The 19745-nt window shown below is 40.1% G+C and overlaps 1 protein-coding gene across 2 annotated transcripts; it reads right to left on the bottom strand.

The window, feature by feature from the left end:
* Window positions 1-16: 16 nt before the first annotated feature.
* LOC110989240 (sodium-coupled monocarboxylate transporter 1-like) lies at window positions 17-19322 on the bottom strand. 2 transcript variants are annotated; one of them, XM_022253478.2, is made up of 15 exons: window positions 19013-19322; window positions 15322-15716; window positions 14639-14704; window positions 14042-14093; window positions 13376-13443; window positions 11351-11505; window positions 10586-10726; window positions 9721-9850; window positions 9070-9158; window positions 7403-7509; window positions 7057-7211; window positions 6236-6462; window positions 5629-5729; window positions 4034-4131; window positions 17-3433 (listed from the first exon to the last, which is right to left on the bottom strand). In XM_022253478.2, exons 2-15 carry the CDS (start codon window positions 15679-15681, stop codon window positions 3356-3358), a joined length of 1827 nt encoding a protein of 608 aa, XP_022109170.2. In that variant the 5' UTR covers window positions 15682-15716; window positions 19013-19322; the 3' UTR covers window positions 17-3355. The 2 variants fall into 2 exon arrangements, with proteins under 2 accessions (XP_022109170.2, XP_022109169.2); XM_022253477.2 differs by having other exon boundaries at window positions 15322-15808; window positions 19013-19321.
* Between the last annotated feature and the right edge of the window lie 423 nt (window positions 19323-19745).

The raw sequence follows: 19745 nt of genomic DNA, 5'->3' as shown, positions 1-19745 counted from the left end.
AAAAAAGAAGCAAGAATCTGGTTTTTCTAGACCCCAACAATGTCAGGGCATTCGAGTCATTGTTTCAGTGTTTGCACTGTCCAAGCAGTGCAAGCAGTAAGCTACAAATCATGCCAACAATTCTGAAGCAGATACATGTTACACATTGAAAGTGCTGTACAAGTGCCTCACAATTATTATGAAACTATTGAAATTATTACGGAATAAAACATTCTTCACAGAGAAAAAGTATTGTAAAAACACCAATTAAAACTCTGCATGTGTTAAATCCTAGATGTTTAATGAAGTAATGAAATCCAAACATTCTTTGCCAAATTGTTAACATCTTACAAATTGCAATTTGTAAGTACGTCGTGTACGGTACGTTTTGTGTTTACAAATACACCAACTATGCACATCGAGTGAATTGAGTTTTCTACACATCATTTGCACACAACAATCTGATCCCTCACTTTCTTTCCACGTGAAAATCAAACAAGTTCATTGAGAAGGAAATGCTGTGGTAATTTCCTTGAAACAAAAATGCAAAGAAAAAGTCTAACTCTTTGAATGAAGTAACTGAATGCTATTTCCATAGTGCTTTCAGAGCATCATTCCTGTATTTAAAATGAATACTTGCCAACCAGGTGCACATCCAATCCATATACCACATAACGCAGTGTATATCATGCCATTTCATTACCATCTTTGAACCAAATGTACACAAAAGTTCTGCAAATTGTCTTCACAGAAAACAAGTTTTCTTGCACTGTCCCATCCTCATCCAAAAACCACTTTACTAAAAGCCTGAAATACAATAAAATTCACAAAATAAAGTAGTTTTACCTAGCAGTGCAATCTCTGTGTGGCCTTCAAAAAGTCTTTCAAAATATTAAAAGCGTGCATTAATAGTGCACATTAAGTGGAGGGGGTTGGCAGGCTTACACTGCCTTTCCTCTTAATTGGGCAAAATAGTTGGGCAAATTGGGACAAAGCTGTGGGGACATTTCTTTGTACCCGCAACACTCTCGGTCCTCACAAAACGGGTGAAATAATGTGTACATGTCCCCACTACTACAGGAAAGTGTAGGTGATCCTGTGGTTCTCATGACCACAACCTCACGGGTTCACATCATGCTGCTGGCCATCTATTGTGCACTTGGGCAAGCCAATTAACCCCACTTGCCTCTCTGCACCCAGGAACTAGGTGGGGAGTAACCTGCAATGGACTAGAATACATCAATCCAGTAAGCCACGCCCCTGAAAAAATTGACCAATCATAGGGCATGATTTTAGATCTGACAAGTAGACAGGATTTTGTCTGACGAACTTTATTTACTTTGATATTGTTTACCGCACAGTTTTTGAAGATTTTGGGTTTGTTTCGTTTTTGCACTTGTGTTGTAATCAATCTGGTTTTTACCATAGTTATGGTTAACAGTGTTCCTATATGAACTGTAGATCTGACTCTTGGTACCTTGAGAAATGTGGAAAGGTATTATTTTGGCCATTTGCCAAGCCAAAGATGAATAGAGAAAAGTGTATTTGTTTGCTGCTGGTGTGTGACCGGCCTCCAGGACCCGACAGTCATCTGGACCTGAACACGACAAGGCACTCATTTGTGTGTTCTAAGGTGGTACTACCCACAGCTATTGATAGTGTGCACCGGAAGGCTTTTTTGCAAGGAACAGAAATTTCTTGCAATAACTTCTACTTCATCTTTGCAAAGTGAATCCCATGAACACAACCCTGAACAAAAAACAAATATCCCATTTCTTTTGACCCTTTGATTAATTTGACACCTTGAAAGCAATCCAAATCAACCCCCCTTTCAAGGGAGAAAGACTTGAAATTGGTGAGATGTAACTACTCTATGCCATGCCCTTTACTGGAGTAACATTACATGTACTGTATGTACACTATGCATGCATATCATGTTACACTTGGAAACAATACACACGAGCTGTACACGTGCCAGGCACGCACTTGTTAGCCCTAGCTAAGGTGGCTATGGCTTACTGGATCGGTCTACTCCAGAAAAGTACCGTCATCTCATACAACTGGTGCCAGAGATAAATGTCGGCCAGACAGGCTTTACTGGCACATGACACACTCTATACTGCATGTATACTATACACAAACATGCCCACTGCCTCCAAATATAAATGCTTGACTGGTTAAAATCAAGACAAAACCAGGACCAAATACCCTGACCACAAAATAAGAAATACTACGGCAATACTATTTCAGAGGCCATGTTTTGCAGAGCAGCAACACTGAAAAAATAAATTCAATGATTGTACCACATAAATATTCATGATTGTGAGCCCAATCCTCACTGGTCCATTCACTATCAGGTGCTAGTCACTGTCAGACACAGAAACAGGGATCGCCACATTAGTCAAATATGCCAGTGATCCGAACTGTTCCCGGGAATAGCTCAGTGAACCTGTGAAGTATAGACACGTGAGCATCACTCTAGCTACACTACATGCACACCAAACATAAACAGATCGCGGCCCCTGATATTTCAATGACAACAGAGTGTGTCTGAGGTATGCTAAAACAAGTATAGCATCGTTTACTTTGGACAGATAGTCAATTTGACATCTCCCACAGTACTGGAAGGTGACAAACAAGAACCTTAGAGAGCTAAAAGCTGACTCCACCCTCAAACCATGAAATAATTGTATAATGTCACTGAATTTATAGCTATATTTATCTAGTGCATATACCAAAGTAAACACCACGCAAAAAGTAATAATAAAATATTACAACTCCCAAAAAAGCAAAATGACTGACATCGATAATGAATATGCTGTGTTACAGCTACTTTGTGGGCAGTGCAAAGCAAGGTGCCATAAATATAAGTAAAATAGAACTCTATAAGCCATGTTTCAACAACATGGTAACAATTGCCCTGGCATATGAGGGTGAAAGATACCCTGTACAAATTGGTAACTCACAACCGAAAGTTTAGGGGAATGGTTTTGGTGTTTTTTACCCAAACCCTGATTTCCCCTCACGCTGTCTTCTGTCAGGTTGATGAATTGCTCATTTCCTTTCAAGGTCGTGTGACCCAGGGCTTAAAATTTGATGTCAAGTAGGCCAAATCGACCCACTTTGCAAACTCAGCATATGATTCCAATTAAAAAGCCATGAAAAATCGGTGCTCTGTCTTGTGGTAACATTAAGCCACGGGCTAACGACATGCTGAGTTGAGGTGCTAATTTCAGATGGCATTTGACCACACAACCAGAGGATGTTATTTCATGAGCTTGCTGTCCACAACAAATGTTTCGCATAATTCAGATCCTCTGGTCAACATACAAAATACCAACTTTGGTAAAGCTCTGACATTTTATCCACTCTGAGGTCAGAGATGAGTATCCATGTTCACTGGTGTCCTCTTCCAGTAGCTACCAGTATCTACATCCATCATGTCCAAGTCCTCCTGGTATATGATGAAACAGGGCCCGACAAAAACACAACAAAAATTTACACGGAAATGTTTTGGGTGAAGGCACATGCTCAAATAGTAACGAACAGCTTTTGTGATATTCACCATTATGATTTTGTGGGTATTTCATAATAACTCTTCAAGATAAACAAAATATTTTCAAGATATATATATATTTTTTTTTGCGTTGGGGAGATGTTAATTATATATATCTGGTTTTGCCCTTACCGGCAAGCTCGGTGGTCGAGTGGTTAAGACATCTGCACTAGTAAGCAGGAGGTCGTGGGTTCGAGTCCCACCCGAGTAAGCTTGTGAGGTTTTTTTCGCAAGCTCTCGGATAAGCACTGAGCATACAGTGCTTATTAATATACGTTGGGTAAGGGCAAAACCAGTTATATATAATAAACAAAATACTTCTGCTACAGAGGATCCACCAATAAAATAAAATGAAAATTTCATGACAAAATTGAAGCAATATAAATGGACTTTTTATCATTCAGGACTGTAACTTGAATTCAGACTGGAGATCTTGTGTTGGTCTTGTGATGGTTTTCAGAGGTCTCGCCTACAACACCGATGAACAGATGAACTTACCAAGCGTTGCAGCTTGTGACCAGATCGCCGAAAACTACATGAACAGAGGCAGTTAACAACAGGACTCAGCAGAGATGGGTCAACATCTTTATTGCCGCCTACAGTAGAAAGATAGGAGCATAAGAGCGTTTGAGTAAGTCACCCAGATTGACTTGGGCAAAGGAATCAAGGTTAACCCTTACAGAAAAGCTAATAAGCCTTTTATGACTTAAATTTGAATAAAATCTGGTACACTGAGCTACCTGAATGCATATAAACATAACAGTTTCAATTCCCCAGACTAAAGACACTGTTGCTATACTGGAATGGACTCTTTCCTTTGAGTTCTTCTTTGAAATTGAGATCAATTGAAAACTGTATATTGGTGCAAAGCATCTCCTCCCATGTAACTCAGCAAAAGCTAGCCCCCAATCAAGAGGTAGAGCACAGTGTCTTTAGTGTGGAGAATCCAACTTATGTTTACGGAATGTAAAGAACTCAGTGTACCAGAGTTTATTAATTAAATTTACCTCACAAAAGGTTTATTGAATGCCAAAAATATCCTCTCACGTTTACACCAACATGTGTCAAAGGTTACTCATTAACAAGGATCAGGTTGTAGCTTCTGCCAACCAGTGGATGACAAATTGTCGCTCACCGTTAGCACAAAAACAAACCAAACACATATTTAAAAATATTCACAGCTATTAAAACAAAAATTTCTACTCCAAATATACTTTTGACTCTCTAAAGTTTATGTGCAAAGCATTCACTTTTTTCCTACAATTTTTGGAAAATGCACCTGTGTTTCAACTAACCTTATTTTCAACTTTTGTTTTGTTATTTTAAGACGTACTTTGGCACTGTTTTGGTTTAGTTCATGAGCAAAACTGTGATGTGTCATTCCAGGGAGAAAACAATAACTGCTGGCAGTTTTGATAGTTTGCTGTTTGAAATTTCTTTTTCTTTGTAGATTCATTGTTGACCGGGTATGTGGCTATGCACCAACTACCATCCCGTTTTTCTAAAAAATGTTTTCAATGAGAAAATTTTGGGTTCGCAACTTCAACAGAAAAATGTACGTGTGTATACATATATACTGAACAGCGTCTTCCCTGATTGACATTAGAGCAAAAATGCCCCGTGTTGTCCAGAAAAGTGTGGACAATTTGAAATAATGAGAAACCCTAACCCCAAAAGATGTCAAACTGTTTTCAGACAATGAAGAGCATCAAGTTGTGTAATAAAGGTGTCCCAGAAACTTCATCACCCAAATCCTTTAAAGCATATGATGGAGTGCATTTTATGAAGCGAAAGCCCTCGTCAGCCAAGGGTGAACTTTTGGTAAAATTTGGCCACCTGTGAAAAATGACAGTCCCACTTGATCTGTGATCTGCATTTACTGGACTGCACATGCCTGATACTACATGACACATGCCTATGACCTGAATTCCATCAATTCTGCTCCCTAAGCATATTGACTCAGGCAAGTTGCCTGATCATGCCCAAGATTTCGTGATGTTGGCCATCTTCTGAGTACTGAATGGACCGATGCTCCACCAACTGAGCTATTGTGTCCCGTGTTGACATTTGGCTGAACCAAAATCGGCTTTTACCTGTGATGAGACTGGTGATCAAGCCGACAATCAGAACTGCCAGCATGCTAATGACACTGTACCACAGGTAGGAGACGCTGTACAAGCTGGCCAGCACTGGACTGAGGAAATCAAAAGGAAAAAATCGCCCCAGCATTCGACAGGGAAAAATCGGGAGATAAAGGCAAATCCACAAAACATCCAGCTGAGGTTGCATTAACATTGCATCACCATGACTCGCAATAAAAATGCATTTACTGTGAATTTTCAAAGTTTTGAATAATCAACGAGGCACGAGTCTCTCGGAAACGGTCATGGATACATGTATTTTAATCTTGCCCTTGGACTTTTAGTGCAAACCTCTAAAAACTAGCAAATTTTGGATCAAAGTTCCTGGAATAATTAAAAATTAAGAGTAGAATACGCTTGGCCAGATTATTAACCAATGATGGGCAAATTTGAGTGACAAACACTTGTCAACTGGTACCCTAGGTATATTTTGTGCACAGGTAATTGGAAAAAATTGACCAGTGACCATGAATGATCTGTATTCGAACTTGCTTGATTATGAAATGACAAGAAATATTGGCAGCTACAGAAACTGGATGGATTTGCAGAAAATACACACTGAGTTGTGGCTTTGGGTGCTTCTGCAGTGGAGGATAACAAGCTGCTTAAGCTGGTGCCTTCCATGTAGGTGGAGTTGTCATCAGGGAATGCGGTGTACGTGACGTTCGACGAGAGGCAATCGTCTAGAGTCGTCAGCAGCCCGGGTCGTGGGGTCGGGTAGAGAAAAGCACCGATGGCAATCCACGTTGAAATGGCAAAACTTGTGAATACGCCTACAAGTGCACCCTGAAAAAAAAGTGAGAAGTGTGCGAGTATGCCACAGTGGCTGTTTTAGGAGTGAACTCAGTTTTCTTGTACTGCACGGCTTCACTGTATAACATTCTGGGCCTCACAATATTCAGTATTAACAGGGTGGTTACTCAATCTTGCATTTTGGGGTGCCTCAATAAACAGCGCAGGCAGGTACGCAACTGAGACATTCTGGGATAAACAAACAAATAAGAAACTGCCAGGACTTCATCCAGTGTTTTTTCCCAGTTGGAAGTGATATCTGTGGAGGAATTGACCACACAAGGAAATCAGTTTGAACAAGAAGCTTCTTGCCTAAGAGTGCCCCCCCCATTTGTCTGACACCTTTTGACTGGTGAAGAGGAGAAATATATTAGACATAAGATTTCACATGCCACCAAACCCTATCCAAACTCAACAAAGGTCACAGCCAATCCTCACCAAATAGTGTAAAGGAAGCACAGGGTAATGGGGTAGCTTCACATCAAAGTTCATTCAAACACCGGCCAATGAGCAGCCAGAGAAATTTGGCCACTGCCGACGTGCTGGAAGGGGGCAGCGGGTACCAGTGAAGTGCAAAGACTGGCATACCTTGTTATTGGCGCAGGGGAAGAAGAGGCCCAACGTGAAGAGACCAAGCAGCGGCCCGCCGATGATGCCCATCAGCTTCAGTGCCACCTCCAGCACTGGGCCCATGTAACCGGCCAGGTAGGCCAGGCCCACGCACAGCAGACCGTAGGTGCAAGCTGCTCAAACAGACAGGAAAAAGAATGCAACAATTGACAATTGCATGGTCTCCAGCGAGCCACTTCTGTGTTTTTTGAGCATGGTCATTTGAGAATGAAGCACTTGAGGTCACATCAGCTCCTGCATGTTCAGTGCAAGCACATGGCTGTCCTAACAGAGACGACCTTGATATAACTAATAATATATTTACCAAGGAACTTAGAGACAAGGGCGGCTGTCTTCTCTGAAAATCGCTTCTTAGGGAGGACATCTTCGAGGGTGACAGCAGCGAGGGAGTTCATACCTGACGATACAGTACTGTGCAAACACAGGAAACAACAGTTCACATGAGGATTTGAATTACTTCATTTGACATGTGCTTGAATTTGGAGATTACTCAGATGAACTTTTGGTTTTTCTACAGCTTCAAAATCACTTTAAAATTTGCTTCAGAAACATACCATCTGCTCTACTGTACAAAACTCACGCAGGCTATAGTCATAGGCAACTGTCCAGCATAAACCTGAAGGTGCAATTGGCACTCTGGTTTGGCATTTTTGATGACAACATGTATCAACCTTCAATGCCCGCAGTGTGATGGGAATTTGCCATATATCCAGCTAACTGACCCAACAGTGTGGCAAAACAGACTGAGGTGTTGCAATGTAAACTTCCACTGCTAGAGAGCTGGCTTGCAGTGATAGGATAAGTTTAGTAAGTCCCACCACAATGGTGTGGAAACCTAACCCTGAAAAGCTTGAAAAAGCAGACTACACATCTGTGAACTTTGTACTTAACTATACAGGCAGAAAAAAAAAGCAAGACACTGGTGTTGCTGACCCGTATGCAAGAGTTTGTGCTCATTCAAATGAACATTTGCTTTGTCAACAAGTTCTATAACTAGGGTTGGATGTCAAGGGGGCACTTGAGATCATCATCTCAAGGAATGGGCAATTGATGAGTGCGCTCACAGCTCAACAAATATAGAGCTCATTTTGGTCTCCTAGAAATGTGGGGAGGGGGGAAGGAGAACTCTTATGGGACACACTTGGTGCAGACTGGAGGGACCCATGTCTGCCCCCATGGGCATCATTAGTTAAGCCTCATGCACACTCCATGCACCTGTTGGAGTGAACACAACGCTTGAAACTGTCCATACAGCTCAAAGGTTCGTCCTATAGACACACACACACAAATCCTCCATACGTTTCCGACCCCCAGCCTTCCATCATGCTGATTACCAAAATAACGACAGGACAGGTTTCCTGAAGTGTTTCCTCACATATGACAATTAAACATAAAGAATGGTAGTTGTCAAGGACATCTGTTCACGCACGTCTCATGCCTCACAGATATTAATCATATTTCCATGTCTAAGGAAATCCCTTGCAAAGAACAAAACTCCATAAATACATCAGTTGGAAAGTTAATTTAAAGGGCTCATGTAAATGACGTTACTTTTTATTTAGTCCAATTTTAGTAATACGGCTGTGTGTATACACCACCATTAACTGTTTACATTTGTTTATAATGGGGCTTATCAGTCTCAGTTTCATTCTAACACAAATTGTTACATTCGGTTGCTGGACAGTTTCTCAGTTTCAGGTTTCAGTATCTTGAAATGCAAAAATGCACTTGAAGTAAACGTTCCATTTTTCTTTCTCATTCACCTCACAGCTTATGCAATGAAAAACAGTCACTGGGAAAACTTGTATTCACATATTGCTACAGGGATCTAAATGCTAGGTTCAGGTTTTACACAGAAAACCCTCCAACTTTAATAATGTAATACTTCATCTTGTTAACTGACAAAATAGTTACAAATATTTAAAAAACAAAACTTACAACTGAGGAAAGAAAATAAAGTCTCACATGTACCTGAGAGAACCACTGAAGATGCAACCAATGAACAGGCCGGCTAGACCAGAGATGAAACCCAACTCATTGACCACATAGTATGGTAACAGCTGCACAGAAACAAAAACAAAACAAAAAAACACAGCTTAAAGTCAGGGAACCAGAGACCATGGCTTTCGGTAGGTAACCTGATATGTATTCCAAAACATTTTGCATTTGTTACAGATCTCAATGCAATCTTTAAAAAGGTAATGGAGATATGTCTCTTGGAACAGTAGATCACGAGGTAGCTGTGTGGTCTAGTGGTTAGGGAACTCTTGAATATAGGGTCAAGTCCTGCAGGTACATGTGGTTACATGTTGTGACCTTGGGCAAGTCACTTTACTCCTACTTGCCTCACTCTACCCACAAGTATAAATTGGTATAAACTCCCTCGGGAGCTGATGAGATGGCCGTAAGGAATGTTTATGGGCCTGTTAAGCTGGCTAATAATGATGAAGCACTTTGACCATCAGCAATGGTGAATGTTTGCACTTAATAAATACCCATCGTTGTTAAGAAGTATATAGAACTGAGATAAGTATGAGCATATGTACATATGCAGAGTGCAATTTTGTTTTCAAAGCTCACTTTGACTTTTTTTTCTGGCAGAGTGTCTGAATTTTCAAATACCTGGTCTGCTCTTCCGATGTACTCGGCAAGGATGGGATCGCATTTACCATACATGGCGTACATGACCAAGCCACACATCATGGTCAGGGAAAGGATGATGAAGAGCAGTGGACAATTCACGTACAAGACCCTATGGTAATGTGGAAAGAAGAAGGGAAAATACTAGACCGATGAGACAAATTAGGAGAAAGGTTGTAAAATTGGTTGACCAGAAATGCAACCCTAAGATTCCAAAATCCTCTAGTAGGTTTTTGGAGGACTTTGAGGATTAAAGGTGTGATTAAAGGAATTCCCCAATGGTTTTCTGGAAAATAAGGAAAAGGCTCTTAGCAACACGGTTTCCAGGGAAATGGAAGGCCTAGGTATCACAAAATCTGACTGACGTCCTCTAAAAGACTCACACTTATAGTGGTACTGATGAAAACAAGCGCTGCAATCTGGATCATCCCCAGGGGCATTTTTTTTCCAAACACAATTTAACTTTGGATCATTTTGGAAGTGCTGTGAAAGCCAAGCATGTTTGTGGCACAAAGCCTGTCTCTACCAAAGTTACTAAAGTTTGACTACTGTGTAAGTGGGGCCACAGATTCACTGAAACTGTGCTCACGATACTGTAGGTATCAAATACCAAGAGCCTGGCAAAGTGCTTATGACAGAGCCAAAGTAGACAGAAAACACAATGACTGGATGACTGCACTAACAAGGTATATGATTAAAACGCACTGATTTAAAACGCACTGATTTATCTCAATTCTTCAAATCTGTTGACTGTTCTGCTATCTTGCTGGTAGGGACAAAATACAACTTTTAGAGGGGCGGTCAGCAATTCTGCAAGTCAATCACTATAGAGTGAAGATTCTATTACCTCTTAGCATCTCGTTCCGATGGGCAGCTCAGGTAACGCTGGACCGACAGCTGATTGCAGCCGTAGTTGCCAAGAAAAGTGAAGGTGCCACCAATCACAAGAGACCAGAGGGAGTGACGAATGGTTGGATCAAAGCCAAACCTGAGCAAATTAAACAAAAATTTACATTTATTCTAAAAAATAAAGACTTATTAGTGTAAACATTTCTTGAATGTTTAACATGTATTAAATTTCCAAGTTTGTTTCTATCAATATACTATTTGTTGTGAGTTTTAGTTTACTTATCTTTTATACTGGATAATCTTTATTGCACATAGGACCTCGATAGAAACCAGTTTCTAAAAACTGTACGGACACATCTAGGTAAACAGATGTGTTGAGGGAACAGAGAAACTGTGACATCATATAACTTCTATGGGGTTGGCATCAGAATCTGTATTACAGTAGCTACGATTTCCGAGTACTCTTGCTTAATAATCCTTTTTAACGACTGACCAATGTATACAAAGACATTGGTGGTAATGATTATGGAAAACACAAAATGCCCCCCCCAAAAAAGCACAAAAAACTTTCATGTTCATTTTACACATTTTTTAGGCATTGAGTCAATGTTAAAGTGTTGAACCTCTGTCTTATCTCAGTATTTCGGTCATTTGCGTAGTAAATATTCTACTTATCAACAGGTCAATATTATGATTTATGTATCATGATTGAAGGCTGCATTCAATTTAATACTAAGGCTCTCTGTATTGCTGGAAGACTCACTCATTGAAAACAATGCGGCCACCTTCCTGGTTGATTTGCCATATGTTCTGGAAGCCACCAAAAACAATGCTTCCCTGGATAATGACGGCCAAGAGCCCAGCAAACATCACCAGGGTCTGGAAAACATCTGTCCAGACCACGGCTTTGATGCCACCCTGTGGGAGGGGAGAGGGATGGAAAGGGATATGCAGAAGGCAATTGGGACACAGGACACAGTACAAAGGTCGGTCTAAATATTTGAAATTATTCTGAATGTATTATAAAGGCTGCATCCATTTCAATTTCCACCTGCAAAAACTTTCAGGCTAAATATCCTGGCTCGTTTGCACGAGTATGCTAGTAGAAGGAAAATACAACCCAAATATGATAAGCACTACTCAATCTTCCCATATGTGTGAACTATTTAATGATTCATTTAGTTTTTCAAAGTGTTACTGGTTCCTTTCAAACATGTGTCGATTTTCTTTGTCCACGCATCCAGCTCTTGTCAAACAAAATAATATTATCAGCTGATCATCTAAGAGTATTAACTTTCAGCTCAACTTTTTGTTTGAGATTGCATTCTAACTATTAGAAAATACTTGACTGAACAGAATCTAAACAGAATGCCTCACCTAAGCCTCCAATAAGCTGAATAGGGCTTGTTCACAAGGAGGCCATTTTGATCATGTTCCCCGAATCTTATTTTATGTGATGTGTCAAAGAGATTGGTGCCAGACTATTTTGGGTTCCATGCTTCACTGCCATATCGTATTTGTAAATGTTGCTTCAAACATTTTGTGAATAAATCACAAATTTTAAATTATTCCTCATTGTAAATGAAGTTCATCTGTGATTAACTTTTATTTCATTCCTTTCATATTCATTCTCAGCTTCCCAAAATAAAAAAAAAGTTAATCTTACTTTCACTTCATCATGGCCGACTCTTGAATAAGGTTAATTAATTCTTCAGTGTTTTGATGCTCAACTAACAACGCGTACAAAGCTCCCTGTTTCTTTCGTGGCAGTAAGGACAAAATAAGACACGCGGCATGAGTGGAACCTCACACAAAGTAAACAAACACGGGCAAGCATCGATTTACAAATGGCTCCCCAGTCTGTGGCTGGCCCCTGCACCTGTCCTTACGTACTCGGATGATTCAATTAAATAAACCACACTCTGTAATGACCTGCACACTTGCTAAATGCCAAGCCATTTCAATCAAGTTAATTTATTTGATTACAACTCATGCCATCCTGAGACACTATGGACTTGATAACACTTCATGTTTTTTTTCCTTTTAAACATTCACATGTATCCCCATGCCAAGAACTCAAGTGCGTAAAACCTTGCAAATCAAAACAGCTCGTGAACTTGTTCACCCTTTTGTTGAATAGAGTTTTTGACAGTTTTTCCATAGGGCATGCATAAAGTCTAGAATGCTTTGCCAGCTCAGGCTGAAGTCTCACATTGGGAATGATTTGATATGCACGCCCACACAGCTTGAGGGAATCTCAAAGATCAGGACGGCATTATGGTCACAACAAGCGAGAAGAAACCTTGCCATAAACTTACTGAACAAACTATGCAAACCTCTTTCTCTATGTTTGATTCGGGGAATATCCAACACACCTGTTTCCTTTGTGTGTCTTTGAAAAGTGTTAACACAAGTGCTTGCTGGAAAAAGAGAGAGGCCCTACCTTTTTTTTAAAACCCAGAGGCTAAACATGTTTCATTTTTGACTTCGCCTTGTTAAACAAGAAATTTCTCATTTTCAGTTCAACCAAATCGCTTGAATTTTGCAAGCTGGCTTTTTGGATTTTTTTTCGGCCATAGGATTAGAAATATCTCACTAGGGGGTGCCTATAAATTCTTGTGTGATCTGCTTCGTATCCCAACAACCTTTGATATTTATAACACCATGGGGTGCAACACCTGAGCTTTCTGGTTTGTGAGGGTCCCTCGTCACAATGGGCCTCTCTTGGCATCATAGAGTGGAGGTAAAGGGGGGGATTACAGTGGATCAAATTTTTTTTTTCTCTCACCAGTGTTGTGTAGAAAACGCAGACAAGGCCTACTGTTAGAATGGACTTCCAGATACTGAACCCAGTCACTGTAAATATGTTCCAAAACAAGATGGATGTAAGTCCACCAGAGGTTATGACTGTCACACACCCCTGTACCCTCTAAGACCATTGGTAAAAAACACATACCATGGTGAATCCCACGGTCAAATCAGAGTTTGAAGAGGACGTCCAAAGTTGATTGGAAAACCCTTCCTGACAACAAGCCTCAAATAGAGTTTGAAATTTTAGATTCCAAATTGTGAACATTTTATCACAAGATGTTCGTGATGGGACTTTGCCCTCCTATGCCAAGCGTCAAAAAGTATATTCACTTAGTGCCAGATGTTATATTTAAAGAATACAGGATAAGACAGCAACTTTTCTTGCTCAATGGTAATATTCCTGTACTGAAATTTGGATTTTTTTTACAAGTGGGTGACTGATCTTCTGCAATTAGTGACATGTTTATAGGACATAATGTCAAGGGCAGCGCAAAACTTTTTTTTCTTTATTAAATATTAATAATAAATACAAATAAGTATATTTAAAAAATATATGCTAGGTTGACATTCTATGAAGTTGCTTCGATTTATGAAAATATTAATGACAGTCTACAGACTAGATTCACAAGAAGTATAAACCTACCAGCATTTATTGCAAGAGCAGGTGCATATAAGACAACAGACATGTACACTATCTGAAACAAACGGGAAACGTTTATATCCATGTTAATTGATTTCAAACACATTCTATGCAAATTTATCGCAGGCACTGAGTAAAAATAAAAACACATGGAAGAGCTGGATATCATTAAATTAAGACTTTGCAATACACTAAACACATCAAATGGAAAGAAAAAAGCTTTTAAGGGTACAAGGTTTCAGGATGACAAAACATGCTTTGTTATGGTTGCTCTAGCGATTTCTCGTAAAAAAATGTCAAAGGATTCCAAGATATTAAAAATTGAGTTTGAATGTTCTTTTACAAGCCTCCTAACAAAACCTAATGGAGGTGAAACAAGTTGGTGGTGTTGACAAGAGGCAAGCAAACCTTTAGAAACATTCACATGAAAAAAATGGATGGACCAGACAGGCAACAAACATGACTCTTGCTTTGGGAACTCAAACATAAATGAGCACAATTGAACGCACAGGAACCTGTGCTTGACTCACTCTCCGGGACAAGGAGAAGTCAAAGGGTGAAGGTTGATGTTGGCATTCGTCCAAGGCCAGGAGAACTTACCATGTGGAATATGAAAGCAAGAGCACCAATCAGCTTGGCTGCATGGGAGAAACGAAGCTGGAGGTACTGTACAAATGGAATGATTGAAATGTGAAATGATAACGCCAGGTTGATTAAATCAATTTCAGATTCCCATTACAATTTTTATCCCTCCATTTGGGAAACTGCTTTCTTGAAAAAAAATTTTTTTTTTAATCATCCGAGTGGAAACTTGCCGTATAACTACAACTTTCTTTATTTCCTCATGAAGGATGGAAGAAAGTACTGTCAAAAGTCTAACAGAGGTAATTTACAATTCACATTTCGCAGATACATGTACAGTATGGTATGAAGGATGCAATTCTCCATGACATCAGGGAGCTTTGTGACCTTTTACAATGAAAACAAACCACTGCATGTACATTTTTTTCACTTCGCTGTGACCTCAGGTTGCGAAAGAGCCCGGATGAACATATTAAGTTGTCTGTCCATACTGGGGTAACGATGCATATCTTACAGGGAAAAAGACTACGTCATGCTTTGCACGAATGTATATTTGATGATAAGAAATATATACAATGGAATTGAACAGTTTTTAACTTTTGTCAATCTGCCGAGTAAATGAACCCCTAGCAACTTACATTGAGTGTGGACCAGTCTTTAAAGGTTCAAGTTTTGTTACTGGGAGAATCTCATTAGCATACCTCATACACGCTGGTTAGGCCAAGCCTGTAAAACACAGGAATATACAAGTGGGCAGCGATCAAGGTCACGAATATGTATGAGCCGCTGATGAGCCAGAACATGGTGCCATGGCTGTAGCACTCAGATGGTGTGCCAAGCAAAGTCACTGCTGACATCCAGCTGGCGAGGAGGGAGAAGCCGACGGGGAGGAACTTCATCTGGCGGTCCCCAACGAAGATCTCCTGGGTCGTCCGCTGGTGTCCCCCCGTACAGGCGTGATAGAGACCGATCACCGCGGAGACCAGAAGGATGGCAGAAAACACCGCATAGTCGACGACAGAAAACACCCCTGATGGCGTGGACTCTGGCATGTTGGCCATTCTGAAAGCTGTGGTGTGATTTTCTCTGGGTTGTACTTTTGAAAGACGTGGAAGATGATGATGGCCAATGACGAACAAAATTAGCAACTATATGCTACATATCAGTCATGCGCAGTACGATATTCATCTGAACAAAGAAAGACAGTAAAATAACTAAGGATGACTTTCTTTTTTTTTTTAAAGGATTTTGGAGATGGCTATTTTTTTTTTTTTTTAAGGAATTTGGAGATGGCTACATACCATACATTGTCTTTCTGAGTCGGGCTTACTTTCCTAAACTATTCCAAAAATTATTGACATTTGATGAAGTGGCTAAACTGTCCTAAATATTGCATGGATACTTCTTGAATCCAGTAGCAACAATGTACATGCTTCAGCACTTGATGGCATTTGAAACAACATAAGATATGATACCTGTAGCAGCCAATGAAACACTACAGTATTCCAATGAACTACACAAGTCTGAGGGTCAACTTTTTGCTGGGCTGACATATTCATTTTTCTTACAACTGTCAGGTTTTTTTTCCAAACCACTGATTCTCAATGAAAAGAAATTTCACTTCAGTTAATTCATGGCTGTGAGAAAAAAAAATTCAAGGCCCGGCAAGTTTCACATACAGGTACGGTCCGACTTGCAACCAGTTCCAAACCACTGATGCATATTAAACATGTGTTCCTGTGCATGTACAGTGTACATACATGTACTGTATGTTGGGTGCCAGTGTTATCTACAGCCTTTAAGTATAGCAGAGCAACACACAATGTGGGTGCGGAGCACGAAGCCATTACGGCATGGGGTCTGGGTCCCGCTCAAGGGTCCAGGGCCTGCTTAAGGGCCCCAGGAAATTTTGGATTCTAGATGCTCTGTGGTGCAATCTGAGGTATTTCCTGGGCACTTTCTTCTGACTTCTTGAATCAAATTTGTTCATGGTAACAATTTGAAATGAAGGCAAGGTTATTATTGGGAAGTCATCAAAAGTTGATTTTTTTGTTTACCCATCGGAACTTGCCATCGAAAGGATGGTTCAGGGGTTACATGTACGTACGTGGGCGCAGCATGAGTGGATGATGTACAGTCATTTCCCTAATTCCGGACATCAAAAATAACTCCATGGACAGCTTCCAGTGACAAAATCTTATAATACCAGTGAAATATAGTCAATAGTCCACTTTGTGTATTGGAAAAACTGCAAAATTACTTTCAAAACCTGAGCTTTTAATTTGGACTTACGATCGTCAAAAGTGACACTTTTTCTACATATAGTTCTGAATCCATTGAACCAGTTTCGAATTGCAACAACTTTTTCGTGTATAAAAATCAGCCAGAGCCATTATAGCAAGCTGATTTTCTAATTGAGAATTTCTTGATTTCGAGAAAATTACTTCATAAATCACAGTTTCAGAGAATTAAAAAGTGACACTGGCGTAAATTTCGACTGAGTTTTTCAGCTGTACTGCTGGCAATCAGCGACTATTCCCCACGCTGCACAGTTGATAAACCCATTAAGTCACACACCGGTACATGTACATTTCTGTTATGCCGGTGTAGTTGAGTTCGCCAATGGACGTGCGTGCACTTATGGTGTAATCCATAACTAGGATAAAAATATGCATTCAGTTTTGGGCCAATTTAGTAAAAAAGTCATTGTACATTAGATGCACAAGTTTATAGAACTGCTAAGTAAGAAAAAAGTATTTGGATTCACACATAGAGTATGACCTGACATCACCCGGTATTTTTGGTCGGTTTTTTTTTTGGGCTCTCGTGATTTTTGACAAACCATTCAAAAAAGTCAAAGTTCAAAACAGAAATCTAGCTGGCAGAAAATTTCTTTTCTAGACGTTTTCTGAAAACAAAATTTTGCACAAGAAGCTCACATTTCACTTTTCTAACTGAACTTGTTTGAGACTGTAGCACACAAAAGAAGCAGTTCTAGAAGCAGAAGAACAGAAGTTTTATTTCAAGTGATCTGGATCTAGGAGAAATCCGGAACTACATATAGGGAACCGGCTGTATTTTCCGAGAAAAAAAAATGCATTTGGGGTATCGGTTCTTGACACATTAAAATGACAATGCCATGACCGGGAGATTGGAACCAGTCCAGAATTTATTTTTGTGCTTACATGTACTATACAGTGTCTGGCTTTGATCACAAATGGTGTGAAGTGCTCTTCTGTTGTGCTGAATAATGATGGCAAACTCATCATGTTCATTCCATAAAGTGTGGTAAACTTCTTTGCATTTAGATAAACTGTGAAGATGGTGGAGAATAGAGAAAATCCAACACAAAAAAGCAGGGTGGTGAGAATTTTAGCGGAGCGGCAAAACTTTAGCGGGGCAGTCTAAACTTTTGGCAGGGTGGCCAGCCCTGCTAAAACCCCTCATCCCCTCATAGAGAACACTGGGGGCAATTGGCTGATCTGCATGATCGCAGGATCCCTCTGCATGATTGGTCACTCCAGTATGAAATCTCTGATTTTACTTCACTTTTTAAAATTAATCAACCAAAGCTGCGAATTGGAAAGAAAACGTATTTGGCTGATGACAAAATTACTGGCATATCCCGCAAAAACATCTACAGATCTTGCAAAGACTGAGCGATCCCAGCATTGCCCAATCACACCCGACATATGCTGTAATTGCTGTTGCTGCCAATTGCATAGCTTTGAAACTTTGGGGACTGGTACTCTGAAACTTTTGTACCAGCCTACTACATACAAAACCATGGAGGCCTACGGCCAAGGCATGTTTGATAATCGTTCATGAGTCAGTTGCTACCACTGCCACCAGTTCCTTTGAGCAGGTTACAGCGTTACAGGTACATAAAGAAAGCATGAACACAATGAAACAAAAGTTAACTAATGGTAGGAGGTACCGGTACAGTGTAACATCCATGACGTAGTCGCCAGTTCCCTTAAATCTGATTGGTTTTCACAGTATGTGGAGAAATAAGGGACCTAGGGACTAGACTGTCATGCTCCATGGTTTGACTGGAAAGAGATCCACATCCAGACATCACTAGACACCCTGTGCACTAGTAGTATTATGAGACCACGATGAGATGTAAACGGGTCAAAAAAATCCCAAGAGTTTCTGAAGTAGGCTAAAAATATTGATTTCACTGCTAAATTTGACTTTTTACTAGAACATGTTATCACTTTCTTATGGCTAAGACCACTGCATGGGAAAATTAGTGACGACTTAATGATGAACTTCTGACGTAGGCTACCACACACATTTAATTAGCTAGGCCCTACCCTCTCATGACATAGCATGTTTCGGTACACGTTACACAAACTAGCATGACAAAGTTAGCAGTACAAGTCTTACCTGAATTCTCCTGAATTATCCCTTCAACAACATGTAAAAAAAATTGATCGATTCCCGCGTTCACTCAAAACAAGCAATCTGCAAATCATTTCGCTTTCAAGTCGACGATGAGCTCATTATGTTACTGCTAAACAACAAAGAGGTCACCTCAAACACTTAACAGTGACTCACTACATTCTATTTACATGCACCATCTATTTCCACCTCCATGCTTGCACTATCGCACAAGGTCCGTCTAGCGGGCCCCGTTTATGTCAAGAGGTTGAATGAAAATGCCGGTACGGCCGGCGATTCACCAACACGTGCATACGTACACATACACACATGAGGCTTCATGTACAAAATGTGGTAACCACACCGGAGGTAGTAAACTCATTGGAAAAATCAAGCTACCAGCGATAGTACGGTGGCCAGGATATACCATTCAGTTTTTACCTGTGATTCCAAGAGAGAAAAATTCCTTGAAAATGTTTCCGCAGGGATTGTTACGGCGCAGTGGTTTTTAAAGGGACATGGTCGGAAAAAATATTGTCGCCAAACGTACATGTACTTTGTTCACGCAACAACCAAGTTTGTTGAGGGAACAACAAATTTTATTGAGTGAACAACAAATTTTGTTGACGGAACAACAGATTTTGTTGAGGGAACAACCATTCTTGTTGAGGGAACAACAAAGTTTGTTGAGGGAACAACAAATTTTGTTCTATGAAAATAGACACTGAAATGACACTAT

This window comes from Acanthaster planci, linkage group LG08 (genome assembly GCF_054643075.1).
Source record: "Acanthaster planci isolate LZ-2023a linkage group LG08, COTS_SCS, whole genome shotgun sequence".
Lineage (NCBI taxonomy): Eukaryota > Metazoa > Echinodermata > Asteroidea > Valvatida > Acanthasteridae > Acanthaster > Acanthaster planci.
Note: the sequence above shows the minus strand (reverse complement) of the source record. Positions and strands in the feature narration are given on the sequence as shown.

What these genes read in the sequence shown, in the direction of transcription:
- LOC110989240 (XM_022253478.2), bottom strand. Translation starts at nt 15,681, where the DNA reads ATGGCCAACATGCCAGAGTCCACGCCATCAGGGGTGTTTTCTGTCGTC. An exon ending in TTGCTTTCATATTCCACATG is followed by an intron (nt 14,094 to 14,638) that starts GTAAGTTCTCCT and finishes CGTTTGTTTCAG; the next exon opens with ATAGTGTACATGTCTGTTGT. An exon ending in GATCACCAGTCTCATCACAG is followed by an intron (nt 4,132 to 5,628) that starts GTAAAAGCCGAT and finishes TTTCTACTGTAG; the next exon opens with GCGGCAATAAAGATGTTGAC.